We start from the raw sequence: 27,869 nt of genomic DNA, 5'->3' as shown, positions 1-27,869 counted from the left end.
CAGACTTTTTCCAACGGGTCGAACCTCTCGCTCCCTTTTGTGTATTTAGCTCGAGGAGCCGAGTTTAAGGGTAAGAGACGAGGAATTAGCCCCAGACCCCGGGAAAGCAAAGCGCACTCCCCCTCTTATGTCACCGAATAGCAAATTAGTTCTCAGAATTCCAGAGGCCGAGCTTTGCTACAGCGAAGACGCCGACGTCACAGAGGGGGCGCCCACGTGACGCTGGCGGAGCAGGCTGTACCAACGCGCAGGGTCCGTGGAGGGAGGGACGCCGTCTGGCCCCTCCAGCCTCCAACAGGAACCCCCAAATCTGAGACGTCCAGACGCTGAAGAATTCGAAATCTTCCTGGAACTGGAAAAATACTGTGGCTTTGAGGGCTTTCCATGGGCCAGGAGAGGCAAAAGTCCCGGAGAGCTGACACCGAGTCCTCCCCTGCCACGTAGCAGTGGTAAAGTCCGCAGCTCAAATTCCGAGAATTGAGCTCTGTTGATTCTTAGAACTGGGGTTCTTAGAAGTGGTGATGCAAGAAGTTTCTAGGAAAGGCCGGACACCAGGTGATTATTGCTGTTGCTGCTGCCGCTGCTGCTGCTGCCGCCGCCGCCGCTGGTGCCGCTGGTGCCGCTGCCGCCGCCGCTGCTCATGATCATTATTTTACCTTTTAATTCTTTTTTTTTCCGCTCTTGCCAAATGCTTTGGCTCCAAGTTTCCTATGTGTATCTATTGATATAAATGTATATATTTATTTATTCTAGCTGTCAGGTGTTAAAATAAATGCCGAAGATTAGTCCCACGTCTCTCCCACTCTAGGATATAGATTTTTATATATTTATTATTTTATTCTTGTTGTCTTTGAGTGAATCGGCCGGTTTGGGGAGGCTTTTGCCACCCTCCCTGGTGTTGTTTTGGTTTTGGAAAAGGAGGTGGAGGAGAGGAAGGAGGGGAATTAGGGGGCGGCCGGAGCCGAGAGGACGAGACAGTGTTTTGGGGGGGTGCTTCGGGCAAGTCTGGGGGCTGTCTGGCCCCAGACGACGGAGAGGACGCGCGCTCGCGCTCTCGCTCTTTCTGCTGCTGCTTGCGTACGGCTTGTGATCTCGCTGGATTCGGGCGGCTGTGTTTTTTCCCTCTTTTCTCGCTTGCAAACTGCCTTCCTCGCTCCCTCGCTCCTGCCACCCCTTCCCTCCCTCCCTCCTCCTCTCCCTCGCCTCTCCTTCCTTCTCCGCTCCCGTCCTTCTGGGTGACTCCGGGAGACGGGGAGGGAGGCTGCCCGCTCGCTCGCCCCGCTGGCTCCCTTCCATCGGCCTCGCTCCTCTAGATTCCCTGCCTCCGAGCCGAGATTTGGGAGGAAAAATGCAAGCGAACTCCTCGGGTTTTGTTTTTCTCTCCCCCCACCTCCCCATAAACCCAGTTGAAGTATCGTTTCTACTATTTCCTTTTAGAGCCGCGATCTTCCTAACGAGATCCGAGTGTTTTGGTGTCCCCTTATCCTGTGTTTTGGGGGAGGTTTAGCTTGCCTGGGGGCGGGGATGTTGAATACTTTGAAAATTATTCTTTCATGTTGCAGTCGAGGGAGTCAGGAACCCCGCTCCACTCCCTCTCCCCATCCCGAGGAGAGCGGCTGATGGCGGGACAGGGATTTGGGGGGTGGGTGGCAAAGGGGTGCGCGTTTGCACCTGCGGTGCCGTTTAGCGTGCGGGGACTGCAGGAACCTTCACCGGACGGCCCAGACGAGCGGGAAGGTGGCGGGATTTCTGGCGGTCGCGGTGTTTGTGTTTTGGGCGCTGCGTGACTCGGTGTTAGGTCCCAATGGCTGTTCCCCGCCTCTCCTAAATTTTGTCTTATTTTTTCCCATCGTGCGAGCTTTGTAAAAAGACAACTGCCAGCCGGAGAGTAGCCGACATCAGGCTTCAGATTCTCGAGGTCCTTGCACTGGGCGAGGGGAAAAACAAACAGCCCCAGCCCGCGTTCCTACGTGCAAGACCCGGGAGGAGAGAAGGGCACTCTGTGGCTCTGGGTGGGGGGCCTGGCGCGGGAGAAGGGGGCGCGGGCGCGAAAGGGAGATCTTTGTGAGTGATTTTGCAAAAACGGATTGCGAGGTTGGTTGGATTTGCAACCTGTGGCTCTCCTGGAGGGAGTAGGAATGGGGGAAGGCGGCGGCGGCGGCGGCCCGGGGCGGGAGCGGGTGGGGAGTTGGAACCTCGGAAATCGGCTGGGCTCTTGGGCAGCGGGAGCTAGGGGCCACCCCGCTGCGGGATGTAGTGACCGTGGTCAGTGTCTTGAGAACTGTGGATTGCGTTGCCTTTATGATGCTGTGTTATTGGAACTCTGGCGAAAAATGAACTAGTGTTACAATAATGAGTTTTAAAACTCTCCCATGGAAAACAAAAACACAACCCAATAGATTTTTAAAAGGAAGAAAGAAAGAAAGAAAGAAAGAAAGAAAGAAAGAAAGAAAAAAAGAGAAGAAAAGACCTTTCTATAGGGTGCCCCTTTTTGCAATGGTTAAGACTTGGTGGTGAGGGTCCAGACTGCTGAACAGGGAGAAAAACCCCAAACAGGATACCGAAAGTCCAGAGCTGTTACTGGGTCCCTCACAGATGATCACAGAAAGCTGGACATCCCCATCACCACCACCACCAGCTACAGGAAACTAATTTAATTTTTTAATTGATTTTTTTTCCATTCAGGTTATAGTTTCCAGGAGGAAAATCTTGTCACTCTTTACTTTTTCTAAGTGTCAATACATGCATTTTTTTCTGTCCAAAAAAAAAAAAAAAAGTGGGGCAGGACAGAGGGAACCAGGGAAAGGGCTGTTTAGAAATACAGTTTGTGGCTCTGAGCGATGCCACCGGCTTCCTCTACAGAGACTGTCAGTTTCCCTTTTTCTTTGCAAGGTGTGTGTGGTTTTAATAAATAACTTTAAAAAATAAGAGGGGGGCCGGCAAGATCTGTCAGGAGACAGGTATCTATTTTGCTCACTATTTACTACCAAGAGCCTTTGGCACTGGAACAGAACCTCGTAAATCTGCAGCCCAAGTTGAAGTTCATCTGGCCCTAGTCCACACGCTATTCCTGGAGGTAGCAAACATGAGCTCAAAGGAATGAGGTGAAATCACATTCTTGCTTTAAAATATATACTTTTTTTTCTTTTTAAGGAGAAAGGATATTGTCTCAGAGGGGAGGAGGAAATGGAAAGAGTGTGCCAGAAGATGGGCATTCCCTTGCTAAATGGCTGCAGTTGAGTCCTCAGGCTGAAATAGAAACCTGTAGATGGGAAATATTCCCCCCTCCCCCCACTTATAAATAGAAGTTTCCAATATCCTATTTGGAAGACTCTCCAATACTGCAGGCCCAAACGCTGGCTGGTTTTAAGGGTCTGTTGATAGTGACAATAAGGCCAGAAGCTGTTGGTAAACGGGGCAGCTTGAAGGAGAAGGAAGCCAGAAGAGGGAATTCTCCAATTGGCCTTTTCGTCTGTGCTGTTCTGAAGGGTTTTACCCCATGCTTTCTTGAAAAGACTCTCCAATTTATTCTGGGTTTGGTGGACAGGAATGGGACTCAAAACTCGTAAGCTGTCGTTTGCTGAGCCCTGAAGAGTTCCAGTTATTGGTTGAGTAAAAGGGTAGCCAGGACTAGATGTCAAAATCCTTCCTTCCCTCTCTCCCCTGCCCGGTAGCCACACTCACAACCCACTTTATTGTGAAAAACTTAGAGATTCGGAGGTGGTGGTGCGGCAGCGCCACCCCTCGGTGGGTGAAACTCTTATTTGCGAAAGTCAAATATTTGGAAAACATTGTGAAATGACCTTATGAGGATTTTTTTTTCTTTAGAAAAAGGAGATAAAACTACCTTTAAAAACAAAAAGGACTTTGTAGTAGATCTCTCAAATGGGGAAGAAAAGAGTTGCTTTCCAGCTAGGATACTGTCATAACAGGCAAAGAAGTTCCGAGTGTGTGTGTGTGTGTGTGTGTGTGTGTGTACACACGCGCGCCCGCGGAGGGTCGCCTAGTTGGCTTTTAGGTGAGTTCTCCTGACGGAGGTAGCCTCCTTCCCCCTTGGACTTGACTTCTCAGAGCACCTGAATTCTGTTGCCAGTCTGACACTGACAGAAGGAGGAATGTGTTGGTGTAAAAACAAACCAGTGATTGGAAGTCCTGCAGTTTTGCTGGCGGTGATGGTGGTGGTGTATATGGGGGCTGGGCTGGGGACGCAGGTTTGTGGACGGCGTGGGGGCAATGGTAGGCCAGTCGAGCAGGGTTTGGAGCTCTCTGGGAGTTGAAATAGTGTGGCGCGTGCCGGTTTCCTGCACTGCGCAACAAGTGGGAATGCCGCCGCAGTGATCCGGCCGAGGGTGCTGTGTTGTGGTGAAGCTGGCCCTTTTCTCTTCTTCCCACTCACTGGAAGCCAGGAATGGCTCTTCCCCGTCCTCCCAGCCTCCCAGCCTGTGACCAGCAGCCCCACCAAAAGACCATAATTCGGTGGGGTCTTTGGCCGAGAGCTGTAAGCCTGGGTGGAACCCTGTTCTTGGCCTCCAGGGCCCCTTTTCTCCGTGGGGATCAGGAGTTGATTCCCGGGTCGAGTAGTATTTGGCAAGAAACTCTGCTAATACCTTCGAGTTCCACTCTGCTTTTTGAAGACAAGCGCTCCCTTTCCTCCCTTCTAATATATTCAGCCCTTCCGGTTGGAAAAAAAATCACGGTATAATTTGTGAACGCAGCTCCAGATACCGTGTTGTGGCTGCTAGAGGAGTGCGCATCGGGAAGAACGGAATTACATCCAGTAAATTAAACGTTTTGCAGAGTTGTTTGTAGAGGCAACCTCCTCCCCCTAACAGATCAAAAAAAGAAAGAAAGAAAGAAAAGGAAAGGAAGGAAGAAAGAAAAAAAAAAAAAGAAAAGCCGGGGACAGTCCGTTGTGGAAGGCTGCGGAGGCGCGGTAATTTTCGAACGTACTGAGTCTGCCACCTAGTGGTAGATCGTAGCCGAGTTCCCCGTCTGGGGCGGTGGGCAGCCCCTGTCACCTTCGGGTCTCGCAAGTATCCCCATCAGGTGCTAGGACTGACAGAGGAGGAGACCATCCAGTGAGGATAACATCCGGCCTCCAAAGTTTTGGTAAGATGGATGGAGATTAGGAATCCTCCAGATGCTTGTCCTGTCCACGGTCCCCCAGCGAGGGGCATCAGCCTCCACTAAGAGAACCTTAAGACAACCCGTATTGAATACACTCTCTGTCTGTCTCCGTGGCTTCTCCCTGGGTGAAGTGTGGGGGGTGGCGGGAAGCCTTGGGGGCTCTAGGACATAAAGCTCTTGACAACTGAGGAAACAGGCCTCATGAGGGTGGTCTGTTACCGGTGAGTTAGTACCCTAACTGGGACAGATTTTTTTACTTTCTGAATTCCAGGTCAGTGACTTAAATAAAGTCAAAGGCGAGTTTTTCTCTGCTCCTTTGGAGTACCTAAGAGAAAGCAGCAGCAGTGAGATCCATGATTTTAATGTCTCAGGTCAGCGTAGCTGGAAACAGTTACCCAGGTGCCTTGAAGGAGTTTCAGAAAGTATGGCATAAGATTTTCAGTGACAGGTACGGACAGCCTAATGTACTGATGAGGGTGGCGGTCTCAGATCTTGAGGAGGGTGCTTGTGTTAGCGGGTGATTAGGTCCCAGTCCCTAGACTTGCAGAGATGTACCTCCCTGCGCCCCAGGCTCGCATTTGGATACTGAAGTAACTCTCTTCCCCTTCCTTCCACGCTGCTTAGTGACTTGACCAGAAATCAGTTGTGGAGGGGGGTGAGGAAGATGGCAGGGGGGGGGGGTCATATGGACAAGCAGGGGGGTAATCCCTGTAGAATTTTGGCCACAATAGTTTCTTCTTAAGCAAAAGTTTTATTTTCTTGGAGCTGAAAACTTAAGATGGCAAAGCGCGCGTACGGGTGCCGGCGACCCCTAGCGACGGCCGCCGGCGACGCACACCCGCGGGAGGTGCTGCCGTCTCCACCTCCCTGGTCCTAGGAAATCGAGTTCAGCCTCTCCCACTGCGGGAACTGTCAGAGGCCGCGTCGGAGAAACGCGCCTCTGTTCGGGTTGGAAACGAATCTGGGGATGTGTTTGAAGAGCGGTCAAGTTTGACTCATCGCTTTCCAAGGACAGTTAGTGCCTTCCATCTTCATTAAGGTGAATAAAGACCTTGGCTGACTTCTGTCCAGATCGGATTTTTAAAGGCATTGTTTGCTTGGGGACATCATGCCGCTCTCCTCCCGCGGCAGCCTTTTTGCAAAGGCAGAGCCCAGTCCAGCCTGGATGACCGAGATATCTCTGCTTAGGGACGTAGTTTGTTGGCATTGTCTGCCGGCTCTTTCTGGAAGGCTGTCGCGAGCTGGGCGCATGGGGAGCGTCCCTTCTGCAGCTCCTCTTCAGATCTTGATGATAAAACACATCCCTCTATTTTATTGCATTTCCTAGAAGCTTGCAGGCTTCAAAGAGCGCTGTTGGCAGGAAACGTGATAGAAATAAAGTCAGGACATAATGTCCCCGAACACCTCGGTCATCCAAATCGTCTGCCGAGGCTACCGCGTTATCAAATTCGCTTTCATTTATTGTCTACTCCACTCTCCCGCCCCCCAGTCAAGAGAGCGAAGTGTTTCTCCCTTTAAACGAAAACAAGCGCGCGGTTTAACCCCACCCCCTATCGCTGGACCACTGTGGCTAAACTGGAGCAGCCAGTTAGCTGAGAAGCTGCGCGGAAAGGGAGCGCTTGGGCAAGAGCCCTGATGCTGGTTTCACTACGGCAGCTCCAGCTTTAATTAAAATTCCTCGCCCCCCCCCCCCGCCCCAAACAGTGCATTGCACTTCTAGATTCTCCTTTGGATTTCTCAGAGAGTTATTGGTGTTATTAGATTACCAATAATCCAAAGGCCGGCCGGGATAGAGAAAGGTGGGGGTGGGGTGGGGATGTGAAAGGCATTCTCCAAATCTGGAGCCTGTGTCTAAAGTAGGTCAATGGGAAGGAGAGGCGGGGCTACATGGATGTTGTCGGTTTCTAGCCTTGATGGAGGGCTCTCTCTAGTGTCAGGCAGCGGTAAAACACGATTAGGTTTTAGCTCCCGGAACCACGGGACTCCTAATTTCCAATAAGTGCATGTACTTAATTTTAACTTCCCTTCCTAGATACTCACCCCATTCCATATTAAATTTCAACCTTCGCTTTCACCTTTATTCCACCGGGCGAAGGGATGAGAAAGCCTCCAAGTAAGATTTTATGAGGCGGACGAGGCCCAGTCTTTACCTACCGCCCGGACCCCGCCTCCGCCGCTGATGGGATGCGCGACGCAGTGAGAGACCGCCCGCGGGTTTTAGGAGAGGACTATGGCCTCAGGGGCTACGTCTTTCGTGCCCCTCGCCCCGGAAAATTACTCTCGGAGCCCACTACTAGGACCAATTAGGAGAGGGCGCCCAGGGGTTATAATTCCGAGGAAGGCCATGAGAAAGCTAGGCAATCCAGGAGCGCGCCCATGCGCGCGCTGGGGTCAGCGCCCCGGTCCCTGCGCAATCCTAACCGCGTCTCTACGTGTTTCGGAGAAATCGGATTCCGAAATCCCGAAACCTAGCCAGGTTTGGCCTGGCAGCTCCTATTCTAAAGACTTTGGGCGGAAACCGAGCTGAGCAGGGTTCCCCTACTTGCCAACGTAGGCGGAAGGGGCTTTCGGTTTGGTTTTGCTCCAGGTCGGCTGGTGCGCACTGGCTGGAGACCCTCAGTCCTAGGGACTCCCATCTTTCTACTTTGACGCCTGGCCTATAACCAGCCCCTTAAGGGGAGGGGGGGGGTGGAGCAAGCAAAAAGAGAGAAAGGGGGAAAAAAAAAGAGAAAAATAAATAAATAAATGACGCACCAGGCAAACAAACACGAGAATTAGGCAATTCTAAGTCCTGAAATGAGTTTCGGATTGGACCCGAATTCCTGGGTTCTGGACCGGCTCTGCTACTCACTTGCGCGACTTTCCCCATGTATAAAATTTTTGTGGGGGAAGGGTTGGACCGCGTGAACTCAAGAATCCTGGATCGGGCGCCGGCGAGGGATTTAGGGGAAAGTGTGCCTATTCCCCGCGAGCCTCCCTGGGCGGCCCCCCCTCCCCGGGTGAATCCCCGGCGGCCCTCGCGCCGCAGGCAGCGATCCTGGCGGCCGTCGGGGGCCGGCAGCTTCCTGGAAAGTTACTTCTCGTTGGAAACGGCGATAGGCAGAGAGTGTTCTGTGAAATCCGCTGAGCTGAGATCGACTATGTTCCGGGAATGAGAGGGCTGTGCCATTCCCCTCACTGCCCACTGCCTTGACGGCGTAACAGGAAAAAAAAAAAAAAAAAGGCACACACAATGCTAGCTACCGAAGTGTACGAAACGTTTTATTTGAATGTAACCAAATTAAAGGTTGCCACGATCTCACCACGGGGCCTCCGACGCGCCTGCGGGGGCTTCGAGGCAGATGGGCCGCGGCGCCCGCAGAACGCCCGGGGGTGGGCGGTCCCTGGCGGGCAGGTACGGTAAGGTCGGGGTGGGCGCATCTGTCCGGGCTTGCTGGGGCGCGCAGGGCTCCGGTTTGTGCCCGTGTGAGCCTGTGAGAGGAAGCTCAGTGCCCGCCGAGCGGGAGAGACAGGGAAAGGGTGGACGGGGGCTTTCGTGTTGGCTCACTCTCTCTCTCTTAACCTGGCTCTCGTTCTTTTCTGCCCTCCTCTCTTGTCTCTCCGCCTTCTCCTTCGGCTGCCTTCTCTTCCCTCTCTGCCTTTTGTACAGGGAGAGGGTCCCTCGTTTTTCTTCTCCAGCTTCTCTGAAAGATCTGCCTTCTCCTCAAGGTGCCGAATTGAAAATCCCGAGGGAAAAGGCAGAGGAGAGAAAGTGTGTGGGTGGAAAGACAATATTTAGGTCTCACTTCGTGGTTACTGCGGCTGGGGCGGGGTAGGGGTGGGGGGAGCCCACGTCTGGGCCCTTGCAGTTGTCAGTTTCTCTTTGACAGCCCTGTTCTTTTGGCGGTTGTTTCTGTGTAATGAGTATTGTGTGTGGCGTCCATGGGATTCCAGCTGAAGCTTAGTAAGACAGAGTTTGTCCAGGACTTTGCTGGAGATTAGCTTTCAGTCTTGGGCAAGGCTTATCCCATGAAGCGTCGGTGGCCTCCCCAGTAAATCAGGGCTGTTATAAAGATCACAGACGATGATGGATGGGGAAGGCCTGAGTGGTCTGTAGGAAACAAAGCAGCTGCTAGGGGTCCTTCCACACTTGTGGCAAATAGAGGGAGGCATGGCTTCCCACATCCACCTTAACACGCACTCACTAGCTGTGAGGTCCCCTAAGATAGACCCAGCTGAAGAAGAGGTGGGCTTAATAAGGATGAGCCTCAGTGTGTGTGCGTTTGTTTTTGACCAAGCCAGGCAGAGGTTTAGGATGAAAAGTGCCCAGCCCCAGGGCCTGGCTGACAGACCCACCCCCACCCCACCCGCAGGGGGCAGGAGGTGGGAACGTGTTGTTTGTTTGCTTCGATCTGCATATGGAGTGAGTCATTGCCACTTGTCAAGGTGAAATGGCAGATCTGGGCTTCCTGTGGTTCCAAAAATCTGTGAGTGGAAATCCACAAGCGAGCTGGTGGTTGAAGCTGGCTAAAGGAGAGCCTTAGATATTCCAGAAGTGTTCAGGGATGTTTTGCACCGGGGGAAGAGAAGACGGTTTGTAAATGAACCTCTCACGCGTCTCCAGTGTTCTTTCTCAACAGAGACAATCATTGAACTTTGGTTAGGACTTTGGTTAGTGTATTTCTCTTTGCCCGTCTTGAGTTAGGATGGGGAGAGGAGGAAATAGGTTCTTTCCTCTCCGTCTTTTCCTCTCCCTTCCCCCACTCCCTTCCCTTATCCTCACTCACTCACATGCACACACTAACCTTGAAGCCCATGGGATTGAGTGACTGGCACTTGGGACCACAGAGAAATGTCAGAGTGTTTGGTTACAGACTCAAGGAAACCTCTCATTTTAGAGTGCTCATTTGGTAAGATTCAGCAGCCTGGAATGGGGGCAAAGTGTTTGTGTGGGGGAAGGAACTTAAGAATGAGATTCACCCACATTAGGGTGCTGTCTTGCATGTTCTACAGCACGTAGGCTGACTTGGAAAAGGGACAGGAACTTGAGCCAGAAGACCTAGGGCCGGGCCACTAACCATCTACGTGGCCCAACATGACCTCCCTGGCCTCAGGCCCCTTTACCCGGAAAATAGCTCTAAAGGGCTATGATTTTGAAAGGGTTGGGGGGGGGAGGAGCTGAAAAGGATTCAGATACTGTTTTATGTTGCAGCCCACATGTGATCATAAATAAGAGTCCTACACCTGTGCTTTAAAATTATTTTGTTTCAGAGAAACCAATTTGGAGCGGGTACATATTCCATGAGTCCTCCCTGGCCAGTTCTCAGTCAAAGCACACAATTAAATCTTTCCCCAGCAGAGGGAGCACAGGCTTGGAAGTTTGTAGTACTATGGTCTCAGACCCAGGAGGGAAAGAAGAAGTAACTTTGAAAAAGACTAAGATTCTCAAGGAAAGCATAGCTAAGCCATCTCGGGGTGTATTCTGCAGATCCTGTGGTTATTAAGTGCTTCTTAATACCTCTTTTGTCCTAAGCAAACCACTTGAACTCCTGGGCCTCAGTTTTGTCAGCAGCGAAATGGGGATAAATGATATCGACCCAGTAGACGTTGAGAAATCATTTTAAGACTTGAAAGATAATATTTTAGCAGGTTTTGAAAACTGTCCACATCTTTAAGGCCCCCCCCTGAAGGATCATTCTCATTGATATTGAAAGAACCACTTTCCTTGTATTTTTCTTTCCCATAAACTCGGGCGGGGGGCGGGGGCGGGCTTTGGTTGGTATACATTTTTTACTGTGAGACAGGAACGGTGTGTGTATATGTACGTGTATTTAATGTGTGCCAGTGCGTTCCTGGTAGTCAGGATAAAAACGTTATTACTGCGTAGCTTTGGGTGCCTTTGTTTCCGCAAGCGCAGACCTGGAAAAATGTTTGCTGGCTTGTGGTAAAACCGCTCCAGCTGGCAGGCTGCAGCTATCAAAGTAGAACCAAATACGTGTGTCCTAAAATAAGACTGTAGTGGACAATCTAACATTCATGAAATCAATTTCTCTTTGCTTTTTTCTCTTCCCTGCAGATTTTAAGCAACATTTTGGACTGTGAATCAAGGCATTGGGTAAGTAAATCTAATTATATGCTTTAAAACTTTGTGGACAAACTGTTTCTTTTGAAATTTGCCAATGCATGTGTTGCTGTGAACTTGGCCACTTTTCATTAGATGAGATAAAGAATAGCCAGTTCCCTTCTGCATCGTTCCCAGGCCTCACCCACTCACCCCTGTGTTAGACTATCTTCACCGTCGTGTGATCATTCACACCCTCTCTTGTTTCTTGGTTCGGATCCAATGTAGCCACCTACTATGCTCCAGCAGCACGCTGGGTGCTTGAAGTACATTCAGACAATTCTAAAGCCTAAAAGAGGAGAGAACAGATGGTGGCTGGGATAAGGAAATGAGATTCGGACAAGAATAGCTGTGATTTTTGAGAACCTACTATAGCCCAGGCACATATCTCTAAATTTTACAAACACATAGGTATTACTTACCCCCGTTTGGGGAAACCAAAGCCCAGAAACAATAAACAGTCTGCCCCATGTCACACAGCTAGCAAAAGGTAAAGCTGGCTTGCTAACCTTCCAAGTGTGGTTTCTCTCCCCTGTAACACACTTACTGCCTCTCAGTGCCCGGCCGAGTATTTGGTATGTGGGAAAAGCGCTCCACAGATATTCATTCATGTCCGCTTTCCCCGAAAGGCTTTTTTCTAGTCCCACTTGTTAGATAAACGTTATTTTTCCCATCTTACAGATGCCCAGAGATGGGCCACAAATTGGTCCAAGACCAAACCCAAGGGACCTCGGTTTTCATGCCACATGTTAGCAGGCCGAGGCTCCTGTTCTCACACTCCTGGCAAACAGGAGTCGGGTGCTGGGGAACCAACAAGATTCTGACCCTTTGCTTTCCAGGTGAAGACAAAATGGCCTCGCCGGCTGACAGCTGTATCCAGTTCACTCGCCATGCCAGCGACGTGCTTCTCAACCTTAACCGCCTGCGGAGCCGTGACATCTTGACCGATGTTGTCATCGTGGTGAGCCGCGAGCAGTTCAGAGCCCATAAGACAGTCCTCATGGCCTGCAGGTGAGGGGTCTGGAGGGGAAAGACGGATGTATAAAGGCGAGCCGACAGGGTGGGCGGGCAGCGAGGCAGAACAGGCGGGCCTTTTGCTGTGTTCGGAATTACATGGCACTTGTCTCCAGACCTCAGCCTGTGGCCTGGCAGAGTAGGTTCCCAGGGAGCGAATGAATGCATGCGCTTCTGGGGAAGAAAGAGTTTCTGTTCTGTGGGAATAGAGGGAGAAGAAATCGTGTACTGTCCCAAGAAAGGATGTGTTTGGACAATAACATGGAGAATAACTCCAGTTAGAAGAAGTCAGAGGGGGGTTGACAATATTGTAAGCAAGTGAACTTGATATCTTTTGCCCTTTTATTCTGTAACTATATGCGTTTAATCCTGTGGCTGTATTTCCATGGGTGTTTCAGGGTATATATGTGTAAGTTAGGAAGAGTGAGCCCGCCGATTCTTCGTATTTGCCAAGTATTTCATGTACACAGAGCTGTGTTTTTTAAGTTTATTTATTTATTTTGAGAGAGAGAGAGAGAGGAGGGCCCGAGAGAGAGGGAGACAGAGAATCCCAGGCAGGTTCCACCCACATTGTCAGCACAGAGCCCGACGCAGGGCTTGAACTCACAAACCGTGAAATCGTGACCTGAGCCAAAATCAAGAGTCAGACGCTTAACTGACCAAGCCACCCAGTGGCCCCCCAGAGCGATTCTATATTATATCTTCTCCCTGGATCTTTGCAGTGGCCTTCTGTGGTATGGAGGCATTACCTCCATTTTATAGACAGTGAAACAAAGCCGCAGATAGGTGAGCCGATATAAAGTCAGGGATCTCTATCGCTAGCTGAGAGCTCACTCAACATCTACAGCAAGCACCTGTTTTTGGTTTTTGTTGTTGTTGTTATTTTTTTTTCTTTTTTTTTGAACGTTTATTTATTTTTGGGACAGAGAGAGACAGAGCATGAATGGGGGAGGGGCAGAGAGAGAGAGGGAGACACAGAATCGGAAACAGGCTCCAGGCTCTGAGCCATCAGCCCAGAGCCTGACGTGGGGCTCGAACTCACGGACCGCGAGATCGTGACCTGGCTGAAGTTGGACGCTTAACCGACTGCGCCACCCAGGCACCCCAGTTGTTGTTATTTTTAATGTTTAATTTTTGAGAGAGAGGGAGGGGCAGAGAGAAGGAGACAGAGGATCTGAAGCGGGCTCTGCGCTGACAGCAGAGAGCCCGACACGGGGCTCAAACCCATGAACCGTGAGGTCATGCCCTGAGCCGAAGGCAGACGCTTAACCGACTGAGCCACGCAGGCGTCCCCAGCATGTATTTTTTAACAGTGGCAAAAACAGAGATTTATAGAGAAAGGAAAGTAATAGAAAATACTCACCAAGTGCTTACTGTGTGCCAGGCATCATTCTATGTACCCTTTATGTTTTCGTCCTTGCCGCAACCCTGTCGGGTGGACACCATGGCTCCTGGTTTGCAGATAAGGAAAGCAGGGTGCAGAGAAGTTAAGTATCTCACCCAAGGTTGCACAGCTACTTCCTGGTAAAAGTCTGGCTCGCTTCCAGCAACCCATTAAGAAAGAGCAGAATCCAGACGACAGCCCAGAATCCTGACTTGTGATTGAGTGCTCTTTCCTCCATCAGACAGCATGGTAGCCGGAGTCATGGCCTGAAGTTGTGTCTTCGAGGAATACTGACCTTACGGAAGTCTATAGACTTTTAGCAGATCAGTAGACTGTACACGTAGGCACCATTCTATTTATTTCTCATCGACGCGCAACTTGTTTCTAAAAACATACAATGGCATTTTCAAAATAAGGATCATAGGAAGAGAAATGTTTATCTCAAAGCTAGAGACTAAAAATGGTAACGGCAAATGAGTGCCGAATTTTACTCTGATGATCCATGCACTTAAGACCATAAGGAAAATAGCTTCTGTGACTTTGAGAAAATCATTTAACTTCTGATCTTTGTCCCCCCATTCGTAAAGGGGAGAATGATAATATCTACCTTGCAAGGTTGTGAGGAACACAGGATAATGTATGTAAAGTGCTTAATGACTGTCTGGCATTTAGTTAGCTCTCCATAAATGGCAGTTATTATTAATTGCCACAGAAATTCTGGAGCAAGGCCCAGGGGAGAGAGCAGAGCCCTGACACTGACTGTAACTGATGGCAAATTCTCTGTGATAGTGAGACATTTGTTTGTTTTATAGCGGCCTGTTCTATAGCATCTTCACAGACCAGTTGAAATGTAACCTGAGCGTGATCAACCTGGATCCTGAGATCAACCCCGAGGGGTTCTGCATCCTCCTGGACTTCATGTACACGTCTCGGCTCAATCTGCGGGAGGGCAACATCATGGCCGTGATGGCTACGGCTATGTACCTGCAGATGGAGCACGTTGTGGACACTTGCCGGAAGTTTATCAAGGCCAGGTGAGCTGGCGTGGGGTTGGAGGCCTTCAGAGAGCCTTGGTAACGCTTGCACACAGGATCCTCTGTGATATGCACAACCTACATTTCCACAATTTTTGGCACACTTCCGCCTTCTTAATTCTTGGGCTCCAGGCAGGTGGTGCTCTCCGGAGAAGCCCTGTGCTTTCTCTCTTGCTTTCTTCTATTCATTTGACATGTCCTCTCCTCCCGCCCGTCCTGTCCGGCCTAGCTTGGATGCCAGCCCCCACCCACGGATGTTTTTGCAATGGCCACTCTTCCTCCCTCAGCTCTTCCTCTGTGTCCCTAAGCCTTTGGCCTGTCCTTCAGACCTTCCTTCTGTTTTAACCATTTGCATATGTAGTTGAGTTCTCCTTTAGACTTCCGTCACAATGATTTACATGGGCGCCTTAGTTCCCCTACCAGACCGTGGGCTGCTTTACTCACCTTTTACCTTGCCGTTGCCGGGCTCCTACTGGAGAGGACCATTTACTGAATCACCCTGAGTTCACTGGGTCTAATCCCCTACCTGAGGGCCGGTCAGACATGACTGTCCTTTAAAGGTGAGGAACCTGAGAGCCAATCAAATGAAGGGCTTGGCTAAGTGGAGCAGAGACTCAGGGCTTGACTTTTTTAGAAGCATTTGATTCAGCTGTTCTAGGGTGATTGCACCCCTTATCGCACAGAAGGGTTGCTAGCCTCTGTTTGAACACCTCCAGGAGCCAGGAACCCAGTGTTCTCAGAGCCACACGGTCTCCCCTGGCCGGTTAGAAAGCTCTGCTTTATGGCGAGCCGGAATGTGGCTCCCTTAACCTTTGCTCATTGGTTCGAGCTCTGTTAACTATGAGCATGTTGAGCTGGCCTATTTTTCGCCCACATAATGTCCCTTCAAGTACGGGCAGTGAGAGCTCATTGTCTCCTGTGGGTAATCGTGGTCGCAGGAGCATCATTGCTGTCCTTTGCCAGTGCTTTCACTGGGTCAGGCCTCGTGCTCCGAGTGGTTAAGTAACTCGCTCCAGCTCACGGAGCTGCTGAGTGGCACGGCAGAATTGGAAAGCAGGTCTGGCCGCTTCAGAGCCACGGCTTCCAGGACGGGCGTCCGCCACCCGTCCTCCAAAGTCAACTTGCCCAGGACTCTAGCCAGCACAGAGGCTGAGGCCTGTCTTCAACAGGGCACCAGTTTTTTCCGGACCCTTGGAACACGTGGCACCAGGATTGCGTGAATCCTTCCCTCCCTGAGCCTCAGTTTCTGTGTGTGTAAAATGGACACAATAATACCTTTCTCCCTTTGCAGGATTTTGCCTGGGTGAGACGAGATAAGGGCTGGCAAAGCTGCTTTCCCTTCTAGGATATCTGAGGACTTACAGATGCACACACATGTATACTGGTGTGACTAGACATGAGGTGTCATGTCTAAGCAGGCACAGACTGTGTGGCTAACTCGCTGCCCTTCTGTGGGTCTCTTCGCCCCTGCTGCCGGCTAGATTGCTGGGTTCCTAGCATAAAGGCCTTGTAACTGAGGTCCTTCCCCCCCCCAGAGCCACATCCCTTACATCTAAGCTGCCCAAGCACAAATGTGGTTACGGACACCGGGGTCACTGGGAAAGCCCTCTGTTCAACAGCTCTGATTTGGAGGCCCATGTCCCCTCTCTGTTTTCCCCTGCAGTGAAGCCGAGATGGTTCCTGCCATCAAGCCTCCCCGTGACGAGTTTCTGAATAGCCGGATGCTGATGCCCCAAGACATCATGGCCTATCGGGGTCGTGAGGTGATGGAGAATAACCTGCCACTGAGGAACGCCCCTGGGTGTGAGAGCAGGGCGTTTGCCCCCAGCCTGTACAGCGGCCTGTCCACCCCGCCAGCCTCTTACCCCGTGTACAGCCACCTCCCGGTCAGCAGCTTCCTCTTCTCCGATGAGGAGCTGCGGGATGCCCGGATGCCCATGGCCAACCCCTTCCCCAAGGAGCGGGCCCTCCCCTGTGATAGTGCCAGGCCCGTACCCGGCGAGTACAGCCGGCCGGCCATGGAGATGCCCCCCAGTGTGTGCCACAGCAGCATCTACTCGCCCAAGGAGGCCGCCCCGGAGGAGGCACGCAGTGACATGCACTACGGCGTGGCCGAGGGCCCCAAGCCGGCCGCCCCCTCGGCCCGGAATGCCCCATACTTCCCCTGTGACAAGGCCGGCAAGGAAGAAGAGAGGCCCTCCTCCGAGGATGAGATCGCCCTGCATTTCGAGCCCCCCAGTGCACCCCTGAACCGGAAGGGTCTGGTGAGTCCGCAGAGCCCGCAGAAGTCTGACTGCCAGCCCAACTCGCCCACGGAGTCCTGCAGCAGCAAGAACGCCTGCATTCTCCAGACCTCCGGTTCACCGCCGGCCAAGAGCCCCACCGACCCCAAAGCCTGCAACTGGAAGAAGTACAAGTTCATTGTGCTCAACAGCCTCAACCAGAATGCCAAACCAGAGGGGCCCGAGCAGGCGGAGCTGGGCCGCCTTTCCCCTCGAGCCTACACGGCCCCGCCGGCCTGCCAGCCGCCCATGGAGCCCGAGAGCCTTGACCTCCAGTCCCCAACCAAGCTTAGCGCCAGCGGGGAGGACTCCACCATCCCACAGGCCAGCCGGCTCAATAACATCGTCAACAGGTGCTTTCCCAGGCAGTCCGGGCCTGGGGTCAGGGCTTCCCACGCGGTCACTTCTTCTGATGGAGGCGGGGCTGTGTTCTTTTCTTGCCTGAATACTGAGTATGTTAGAGGTGTGCAGTGAGCACCCACTGATTGAATTCGCCTCAGTAAGGAAGCATATTAAGCTTTGATCTATTTTGTCAGAGCAAGAGCGGGAAAATCCCCTCGGCGGCAGAAGAGCATTTCATGAATCCCCAGGGCAGCTTCTATGGTCTTGGCAGGGCAGGGCGATCTCTCCCCCGCTTTGGACTGAGCTAGCCTGCAGACTGGGACTGGCCTGGGTCGGGGTGTTGGCCCAGTGTGACCCTGTCAGGGGTCTCAGGGCGTACGTTGTTTAGAGGTAGGCTTGAGGATAACTCTGTGGCCCCACATCCAGAGCGAGGCAGCCCAGCTCTGGGCTCACCTGAGCACAGGAAGGGCAGGGGCAGCGTCCAGGCCAAGTGGGGTGCTTTACGCTGCCCAGCTGCTGAGGCTCTCTTTCCTCCTGCTCACAGGTCCCTGACCGGCTCCCCCCGCAGCAGCAGCGAGAGCCACTCGCCTCTCTACTTGCACCCCCCCAAGTGCACATCCTGCGGCTCTCAGTCTCCGCAGCACGCAGAGATGTGCCTCCACACCGCCGGCCCCACATTCCCCGAGGAGATGGGAGAGACCCAGTCTGAGTACTCGGATTCTAGCTGTGGTGAGTCCCCTTCCCTCCTTCCCTTCCCTTGCCGGGGAGAAGGAAGGCCCCTGCCTCTGCCCGTGGGGTTCGCGTTTCCATTTCACGTATGCTGTTGTTACCGATTGGGAGAAGTCCCCGATTGGAAGGTCACTGGCACTTGACCATCACCAGTCCATCACCCCACTCTTGGCCTCTTGAACCAGGCAGACGGGAGCGATGGATAGGGTGTTTGAGTTCATCTGGGCTAGTAAAGAATGACCAAACGGCCTTTTCAGCTGCATTCCAGCTAAGGTAACCTGCGGGGCTGGCTATAACTCCCAGAGCTTTCTCGGCTGCTGGGGACCCAACGGCCTGACCTGTGTTAGTTCCCCCCAGCTGGGCCGTGCATTCCGTAAGGACAAGCAGCCGACTGTAATCATTCCTGCGTCTCCCACAGATCCCAGAGAATTTCTAGCATGGAGTAGGCAACTCGGCTAATGTTAGCGGAATTAGATTCGTGGAACTGAATTATTAAATTGAAGTGTTGGATACTTTGTGATTGGCATCCCCAGTTTTTATCAGATAAAAGCCCATCTTTTCCCTCAAGCTCTGGCTGGAGTAGGATAGCCCAGTAATACCTACTCCGGGGTGAACCGCCTGCCATGACACGTCATTTTCAAAACATTAGCACAAAAGGAAAAGAAATCAGTCCCTCACACTGAGGGATTTGGCACAGGGTCATGGATGTATAGCTGGGAGAGCAGGGACTGTCCCCATCTGTCCCCCTGGCCGCTTGCCTTTTCTCTGCATCCCGTCCCTTCTCTCTAGGCCGCTGTTTCTACTTCCCGTCCTTGTTGGCTCTCCCAATCTCACAGAAGTGTTTGGGGGACATGAAATCCAGAGAGAGATACAGGGTGACCTTGTTCACCATTACTTCCTCATTTAATGACCTCCAGGTGTCATTGGATTTTATATCTTACATTCCTAGAATGCTTTGCGTGATACAGTATGCTCCTGTGAGATAGGCCGTGGGGGGTTGCTCTCCTGACTTTGGAGATGGAGACACAGACAGGCTCAGAGAGGTGAAGGGTTTTGCTCGAGGGCTCCCGTGTATGAATGTCAAGAAAACTATGCAGTGATAGGAAAAGTCAGTTGTCAGAGCTCTCTAGACAGGTAGAGCCGGCTGAGCTTTCCTAAAGCTGGCACAGGCCGTGTAGATACCCGTTGGTTTGTTTCCCTCCTGTACCTTAATACTCAAATCTGTCTCCTTTGTCCTCCACGACTGGGACTCTAAATGCTAAGAAAAAGAAAACGCCACAGGCCCCTGGCTCTGGGTTCTCGGGAGCGTCGGGTGGATGGAGGTTGGGGATCAATTTGAGTGCAGCCGCAGAGGGAAGAAGTGGCCTCGGAGCCCTGCCTCCCTTCCTCATTGTGACTTTGGTGTCCCCGTCCCCGCCTCCCAACAGAGAACGGGGCCTTCTTCTGTAACGAGTGTGACTGCCGCTTCTCTGAGGAGGCCTCGCTCAAGAGACACACGCTGCAGACCCACAGCGACAAACCCTACAAGTGTGACCGCTGCCAGGCCTCTTTCCGCTACAAGGGCAACCTCGCCAGCCACAAGACTGTGCATACGGGTATGGCCCTGCCCCGCCCCCCCCCCCAACCCCACCTCGGCTGGTCAGGGTTACTGGGACCAGGATGGGGAGAGAACCGTAGAGAAAGCAGAGTGGGGCCCTGGTCCCCGGCGGGCTGAGGCAGGGAGCAGGCCCCGTCCTGACCCGAATGTGGGCCTAGCCCTGTCACGTCTTTGCTTGGTGACTCATTCCATTCCCTGTATTGTTTGTCTTTTCTCTGAGAAGCTCTGTCCTGTGTCTCTCCCTTCGCTGGAGTCAGAAAAGTTAATCCCAATGCTCAGCCAGCCCTTCTGTCGGCTTTCCTCCACCTGAGCATCTACTCTGACTCAGGCCCCGGCCCTCTCGCGCATGGAATCCCGCCGTAGCTGCCATAAGCAGAAAAGCATGTCTTCTCCAAAAGACAAACTAGAACAGTCTGATTGTATCTTCCTGGCGAATGGTTCGGTTCCTGTATCGGTCTTGGCCAAGGCGAGAGCGAGAAGAGCCTTCCTACAGCGTCTAAATTCACCCCTCAGGTTCCAGAGAGGGAAACTGAGGTCCAGAGGAGGAGAGTGACTTCTCTGAGTCGGCAGTTAGATAATCCTGATGACATGGCCGGTTTCAAGGCCTCCCGGGAGGAACCCCCTCCCTCCCTCCCTCTCCCACCGCCTGTGTTGTTTCTGCTCTGTCCCCGCCTGCTTCTTGACCCTGGCCGTCTGCAGCCTGTGCCGGTGTGTGTGCGCGTGTTGGGGGTGGTGGCCAGGAAGCAGGCCCCTGGATCCTCTCTCAGACATCTTCCAAGTGAGATAACGCTGAGGGTGGCCCCTGGAAGGGCAGTTTGCTTTGAGATCCAGGGACCCGGGACTGCGGGGACCTCTGTCAAATATGGCTTTCTTTATCCCCTTCCTTTCGGTAATAGGTGAGAAACCCTATCGCTGTAACATCTGTGGAGCCCAGTTCAACCGGCCAGCCAACCTGAAAACCCATACTCGAATCCACTCTGGAGAGAAGCCCTACAAATGCGAAACCTGTGGAGCCAGATTCGTACAAGTGAGCAGGGCCATGGGCAAAGGACCCCTCAGCCTCTGCGTGCTGACGAGGGGCTCCCGGGGGCGGGGGCCGCGGCCCGCCCCAGCGGAGCCTCTCATGCTTTGCCCTTCCGTTCAGGTGGCCCACCTCCGTGCCCACGTGCTTATCCACACTGGAGAGAAGCCCTATCCCTGTGAAATCTGTGGCACCCGTTTCCGGCACCTTCAGACTCTGAAGAGCCACTTGCGAATCCACACGGGAGAGAAACCTTACCATGTATGTGAGCCTCTTGTCACCCCCGGGGCTGGCCTGGGAGGGGTTGAGGGTAGAGGTGTAGCCAGCAGAGCTGTTTGTGTCAGTCTCAGGCACACGGTGGGATGACCACTGAACTGAAGGTCACGAGACCTGGTTTGGGCCTGTCAAAGACACCCTGCTTGACATTGGCTATGTCTCAGTTTGCTCGTCTTTAAAGTGAGGGTATGGGGCTAGGTGATCTGGGCCTTAGGACAGAGGTCCAGACTATAGATCCATTGATTTTGGAGTCATTCATTCATTCCACACTAACTGGCTTCTTACAATATGCGTCTATGTTGGGCTGGCTACCTGTCTACCTAAGAGGACCTAAGGTGTTTGAGAAACAACAGCCATAGGAGTGGGAAGAGAATCAGAAAAATGTGGTGATGGGGCCCCTGGGTGGCTCAGTCGGTTACGCATCCGACTCTTGATTTCGGCTCTGGTCATGATCTCACTCACGGTTTGTGGGTTTGAGCCCCGCTTCAGGCTCTGTGCTGACAGTGCGGAGCCTGCTGGGGATTCCCTCTCTCTCTCTCTCTCTCTCTCTCTCTGCCCCTCCTCTGTTTGCGCTGTCCCTCTCTCAAAAGAAACAAATAAACAACAACAACAAAAAATGTGGTGACAGAAGGGAAAAAAAGAGAAAAGGCCACTTTAAGAAACAGCAGGTGGCCAGCTACACAACACGATGCCGTGAATGGGCCACTGGAATCATAGTGTTCTGGAGCAAGGTTTCAGCCAACCGTGGCTTGCGGGCTTATTACTGAACATTTCGTGAACTAAAAATGGTTTTAATATTTTCAAATGGCTAAAAAAATTAAGAAATAATATTTTGTGGCCCGTGCAAATTATATAAAATTTAATTTTCAACGTCCATAAAGAAAGTGTTACTGGGACACGGCCGTGCTCCTTTGTTTATGTACTGTCCTTGGGTACTTTCCTACTACAGGGACAGTCTTGTCATCGCGATGTATTTACCATCTGGCTCTTCACCAGTTAGAAATCATTTGCCAATCTCTGCCACCGACGGGGGAGATACTGGCTGGGCAGCTGGGGTGTCTGGTTCTTATTCTGACTTTGACACCAACCTTTTTGGGGCCATAGGCAAGCCCAGACCCTCGCTGTGGACCACAATTTTCTTTCCTGAGAACTGCTATAGATGAGCAGTTTCCAAACCATCCCCTTACAACACTGAGGTTCTTGAATCCTGCCGTCCCTTTCGCCTTTTGAGTTTCTATTTAATTTGAAAAGAGAGTCCCACGGCTTACAAGTGTGGAAACTACTCTGATAGGTGATGCTGACTTTGGTGGCTTTATGGCGTCACTGTAGGTAGGGCTGGGCACAAGAACGAACCAATGAGTGCTTAACCCGTGTCACAAATGTGAGCCGGCAACATGTGGTTATTTTCACCCACTGTTTATCAGTCCCAGGGTGAGAACCTTCTTACTTGCATTTTGTTCTTGGGCAAATTAGTTCATCCTCTCGGTGCCTCTGGTTCCTCATCTGCAAAATGAGCCTGGACGTAGCTGTGTTCCTGGGGCTGTTGTGCTCAGTTACCAGATCCACTCAAGGGTCGGGATGGTGCTGGGCACACAGGAAGAATACAATAAATATGTGCTAGCAGTTTAGATGCACAGATGTCGAGGTAACGGTGACCTTCAGAGTGCACTGCCTCAGTCCTTTGCAGAAAGGAAAACCAAGGCACACGGAAGAAACGATGTGCTTGGGCGGGGAAAAGCGCGAGCGGCATCGGAACACGTTAGAAGACAGGGAAGGGCCCTTTGCACAAAGCTTATGTGTCCCTTAGCTGGAGCCAGAATTCTCCACCTGGCCTTGGAGGGGGATGAGCTACCCAGATCTCTCAGAGGGAGACCCTCCTTCTCTGGGTCTCTGAGCAATGACACGTTCCCTGGGTTGGTGACAGCTAACAGTCTGCCTCCGGTTTTCCTTCAGTGCGAGAAGTGTAACCTGCATTTCCGTCACAAAAGCCAGCTGCGTCTTCACTTGCGCCAGAAGCACGGCGCCATCACCAACACCAAGGTGCAGTACCGTGTGTCCGCCACTGACCTGCCCCCGGAGCTCCCCAAGGCCTGCTGAAGCATGGAGTGTTGATGCTTTCCATTCGAGTCCCTTCTCAGAAATCTACCCAAAGGATACTGTAACACTTTACGATGTTCATCCCATGACGTAGTGCCTCTTTCATCCACTAGTGCAAATCATAGCTGGGCTGGGGCGGGGGGGGAGGGGCGGGGGGACCGGGAGCCAAGGCAGCTCCCCTTCCCCTACCGCCATAAAACATTAAGAAAATAATATTGCTTCTTCTCCTATGTGTAAGGCAAACCACGTCAGCAAACGGCAAAGTCATTTTATATATCAGAGCGGGGGGAGTATGCAAAAGTTCTGACTTGACTTGGTCTGCAAAATGAGGAATGTATATGTTTTGTGGGAACAGATGTTTCTTTTGTATGTAAATGTGCATTCTTTTAAAAGAAGAGACTTCGGTATGTTATCAAAGAGAGGGCTTTAATTTTTTTAACCAAAGGTGAAGGAATATATGGCAGAGTTGTAAATATATAAATATATATATATATATAAAATAAATATATATAAACCTAAAAAAGATATATTAAAAATATAAAACTGTGTTAAAGGCTCGATTTTGTATCTGCAGGCAGACACGGATCTGAGAATCTTTATTGAGAAAGAGCACTTAAGAGAATATTTTAAGTATTGCATCTGTATAAGTAAGAAAATATTTTGTCTAAAATGCCTCAGTGTATTTGTATTTTTTTGCAAGTGAAGGTTTACAATTTACAAAGTGTGTATTAAAAAAAAAAAAAACAACAAAAAGAACAAAAAAAGCTACCGAAGGAAAAATGTGTAGTTTTGTTCTAGTTCTCGGTTTGTATATACCTGTACAACGTGTCCTACGGTGCCTTTTTTCATGGAAGTTTTCAGTGATGGACGAGCACGCCATCCCTTCTGAAGTGTAGGCAGACACAGGGACTTGAAGTCGTCGCTAACTAAGCTCTCTTTGGGAATGTTTGTCTCATCACATTCTGCGTCATGCTTGTGTTAGAACTACTCCGGAGACAGGGTTTGGCTGTGTCTAAACTGCATTACCGCGTTGTAAAATATAGCTGTACAAATACAAGAATAAAACGTTGAAAAGTCAAGTTGGCTCCGTTCCGGAGGTCTTTCCTTGTGTTGGAATCAGGACTCAGGACTCAAATGGGTCTGGTGTCCTCAGCTCGTAACCTAGTGGGAGATGCTCAAGGACAGGAGTGGCTGCTGGCCATGGGGGGCCTCAGAGGGGCCGAGGCTGGGGCTGGTTCCTGGAAGCTGGGCCCGGAGCCGCTGTTGGCCCCCAGACCAGGATGGACTGAGGACCACAGGCTCCAGACCCGGGCCGTGAGGAGCTCAGGCAGGGGAGGTGAGATGGGTCTCTCACCTCTCTTTCTGGCTGGTTCTCTTCTGTTTCTTCACTCAGCCCTCTAGGCCGAGTTCTAATGACTTCAGTTCTAGCCCTGCTGACGCAAAGGTACGGGCGTCCCTGCCTTCCCTGTGTCTTGGAGAATTTGCCCATCCTGTGAAGGCTCATCTTGCCTCCTGGCTTCATAAGCAATTTCTCTCTGCTGGGGTCCAGGGGAAGTATGAAGGCAGGTCTGACCCCATCATACATTTCTCAGCCTTGGTGCCTTTAGAGTCTTTCTGGTACCTGCTGGGTGATTGACAGGTATCTACAGACTCAGGAGGTTTGTGAACGGCTTCCGGGCAAGCAAACCTCCTACCCTGGAGAAGGGCTCTTTGTCCAGAGAACTCTGGTGGAAGGCCCCATTTCCTCCTGCGTGACCTGGGACAACCATTCCCCCTCTGGCTCCCTTTCCCAACCTGTCCGTGCGAGGATTAGATTAACTAGATCATTTATGATTCCATGATTCAGACATAAGTTCACCCTGGCTTGCTTTGGCACCTAGTTTTATTTCACCTCAAAAAACCCCAAGGATCAAGTTCGATGGATGAGGTCTAAGAACAGTGAGGACAAGTGCGGTCCTGGCCCCTGGCCCAGAGGAGAAAGGCCGTCCTTGCCCCCTTCCAGGTCCTGGGTGGCCGTGGGGCGGGGCTGTGGAGTGGAGCCCCTCCCCGGGTTCTCAGGCCATGGGTTGGACAGAAGCGGCCTCTGGCAGGGTCTTACAGCAGGCCCTGGGCACGTGTTGAGAAGCGTGTGGGGGCTGACCACCCAAAGCCCCAGAGAGAGCCTCACAAAGTGACACCACCCTCTGCCAGCCACATGGCCTTTTGGTTCAGGTTTCCTTTGAAAATGACTTTAGAGGACTTGCCAGCTCGAGGCCTCAGCTCACCCTGCTCTTTGAAAAGGGAGAAAATGATCCCTCTGCTCCCATAGAAACTTGGCAAAAGAACTTACAAAACAGACAGCTTCAGAAATGAGAATTCACAGGCCCGAGGGAGGCTGGCCCAGGGCCCCTCTGCTCCCCGAGGGCCTCCGAGTTTGTTTATGTGTCATTACTGTTTAATAGAGAGACCATGGGCCGAGGGCAGACAGTGTGGGTGGCGTTCAAGTTCAAACAACATGGAAGATCAAAGAGTAACCGGAGCCAATTGACAATCAATAATGAGTAAAAAGCAAACATCTCTAAACGGATAAGCCAGGACAAAGGGAATGCAGAATTTTTGTTACAAAAACAAGTATGCCGTGAATGCCAATTTTTATAAACACGTAACTTGCAAGACAGGGGGCTCACGATGTCTTTTTTTCTCTACTGTTGGAACTTTAGAGGAAATGTTTCTGGGGACCAGGTTGGTGGTTGGGGGATAAATCTGGAGAGGCAGGGAACTTAGAATCAAGGACCACCAAGGATCTGGAAGGGATGAGATGGTAAGGATCACCCAGCTCAAATCTGTCACCGACTCCTGAAGGGACAGAGGCAGGAGAGATGAGCAAAGTTGCCTACCGTCACTTCTTTCTGTGCCGACGGTGGTTTTCAAGGCACCTTCGTACCAAAGATCCCATTCAGTTCCCACAACCACCACCCCGAGGAGAGTTTACAGGGAGACGGAAACCACACGCCCACCTTGGAAACTCCCCGACAGTGGCCGTGCCCCCCAGAGCTACAGCTGAACCAGAGGTCCATAATAACACATCAGGCTGCACCTGCCCCCAGAATTTTCCCAAAGAAACTGCTTTATCCTCAGCCCCCGCTGAAGAGCCAGAACTTGGGCAGCCAAATCCCACATCATGCAACCCTACCTCCCTGACCACTGATTTGTCTAAGGGTGGACACTGGATCCAAGGGCAGCCCACTTGCAAAGGGCCTGTGGCCCATTACAAAGTGTTAGTTATGTAAATTGGGGCTGCTAATGAGTTGAGACACTCAAGTGCTGTGTCCTGGGAATTTATCGTGAAATGTGGACCCAGGCAGCCAATCCAGTGTTTCTCAGACTTCAGCCATTTGTGGTCCACCTCCATGACTTTTGCCATAGCATCAGGCCCTGATTGTTTATGTGCTCTTTTTCTTTACTGTTTATTTATTTTTGAGAGAGACGATGCCTTCTGAGCAGAGAGATGCCTACAAGAAGTGGATCCGGGAGAGTAGTGGGGTCGCATTAATGGCAGAGCCTTGGAGTGAGGTCCCCAGAAGAAGCTTGGAAGCAAAATAACCTTCTAGTAGCTGGTTCTACGAAGCTTGTCATTGAGTAGTCGTTTCTCGTCTTAGATTTCTAAAAGACTCCATCCCTCTTATAACCACTTTTTAATAAGGTCCCTGCTTCTACTGCTACACTACCCATCATTACTTGGGCTGGTCTGTGTGCGTCCCTGTTTCCCAGAACCAAAAGAGGACAATTTACCCAGGTTCCCAGGCATCTGGGGTATCTGCCATTAGGAAGATCCTTAAATACTCTTAGATGGGGTGCAGGCTTCTCACAAGTGGAAGCTGAGGCAGGCTGTGATCCCTCAGAAGGAAGTCAAAATACTGGAACCGCTTGGAAAGACAGTGTTGTTCCTCCAAGCCCCCAAAGAGGAGGAAGCATCAGCAATCGCTAAGAAAGAGGCCTTATAGACAGGCAGGTGCCGAAGCAAGAGGCCCTGGGGTCTAGGAAGGGAACCTGGTGGGGCCGGGAGTCCCTGCACTACAGTATTGGCCCCCTAAGCCCTTGGGGTCTAGCCCTCTCATTAAAGGAATCTGACACATTTAACCCCCAAATGCTTGGCTTCTCAGCACATCTCAAGATGTTTCCTGAGTCTCCCTTCCTTCTGCATCCCAAGCAAGCAGGTTGGTTAAAGAACTAGGATGCTTCCTTAGAGTGAGAATCGCAGAATAGTGGGGCTAGATGGAGCCTTGGAGATGGCGTTCCTATTTGACAGGTGAAGGAGCTAGGCGCAGAGGGGGAAAGGGACAACCCCTAAGGTCACACCAAGAATTTTTATCAAAGATGGCTCCTGACTCCCACTTGGGTTTATAACATCCTCCCAGCCCAGAGTGGGCGGTCGAGTTGGGAAAACAAAACATGGACAAATATGCAGGTAAGATCACAAAGAAACACGGATAGAACACGATGGCTAATGAGTGACAGTCCTGTCACTCAGGGGCTTGAGGGGAGTTACGTTTAGAACGCCACGTTGCTCCCTCAGGGCCATAGGAGGCAGGCAGCCTGCTGAGCTGGAGGCCAAGCAGGAGCCTTTTCTGGGCTTCCTCTCTCTTTTCTGTAGGACTGCAGTGCCTCCTTCTGTCTGGAAAGAGCTATCCTCCCTGATGTCACCAATAGGAGCCATCTCTGGAGGTGGCTTGGTTTCTTAAGGAGCGCCACAAACCGAGTGGCCCAGACACCAGAAGGGTGTTGTCTCACAGATCTGGAGGATGGAAGTCTGAGATCAGGACGTTGTGGTTGTGAGGGTGGGTTTCTTCTGAGGGCTGGGTGGGGGAATCTTACTCCAGTGTTTCC

General features: G+C 51.6%; 1 protein-coding gene across 4 annotated transcripts; it reads left to right on the top strand.

The window, feature by feature from the left end:
- The first annotated feature begins 296 nt into the window (after positions 1-296).
- Positions 297-24,082, top strand: BCL6 (BCL6 transcription repressor). Of its 4 annotated transcripts, none has more exons than XM_047875148.1 (10): positions 297-555; positions 11,183-11,221; positions 12,067-12,238; positions 14,438-14,659; positions 16,323-17,294; positions 17,828-18,012; positions 19,440-19,607; positions 20,506-20,636; positions 20,754-20,891; positions 22,860-24,082. In XM_047875148.1, exons 3-10 carry the CDS (start codon positions 12,078-12,080, stop codon positions 23,001-23,003), a joined length of 2,121 nt encoding a protein of 706 aa, XP_047731104.1. In that variant the 5' UTR covers positions 297-555; positions 11,183-11,221; positions 12,067-12,077; the 3' UTR covers positions 23,004-24,082. The 4 variants fall into 4 exon arrangements, with proteins under 4 accessions (XP_047731104.1, XP_047731106.1, XP_047731107.1 ...); XM_047875150.1 differs by lacking the exon at positions 297-555 and adding an exon at positions 5,851-8,521; XM_047875151.1 differs by lacking the exon at positions 297-555 and adding an exon at positions 8,814-8,835.
- Positions 24,083-27,869: the final 3,787 nt, after the last annotated feature.

Source organism: Prionailurus viverrinus, chromosome C2, assembly GCF_022837055.1.
Source record: "Prionailurus viverrinus isolate Anna chromosome C2, UM_Priviv_1.0, whole genome shotgun sequence".
NCBI lineage: Eukaryota > Metazoa > Chordata > Mammalia > Carnivora > Felidae > Prionailurus > Prionailurus viverrinus.
The sequence above is the reverse complement of the archived record's forward strand: the minus strand, read 5'-3'. Positions and strand labels throughout refer to the sequence as shown.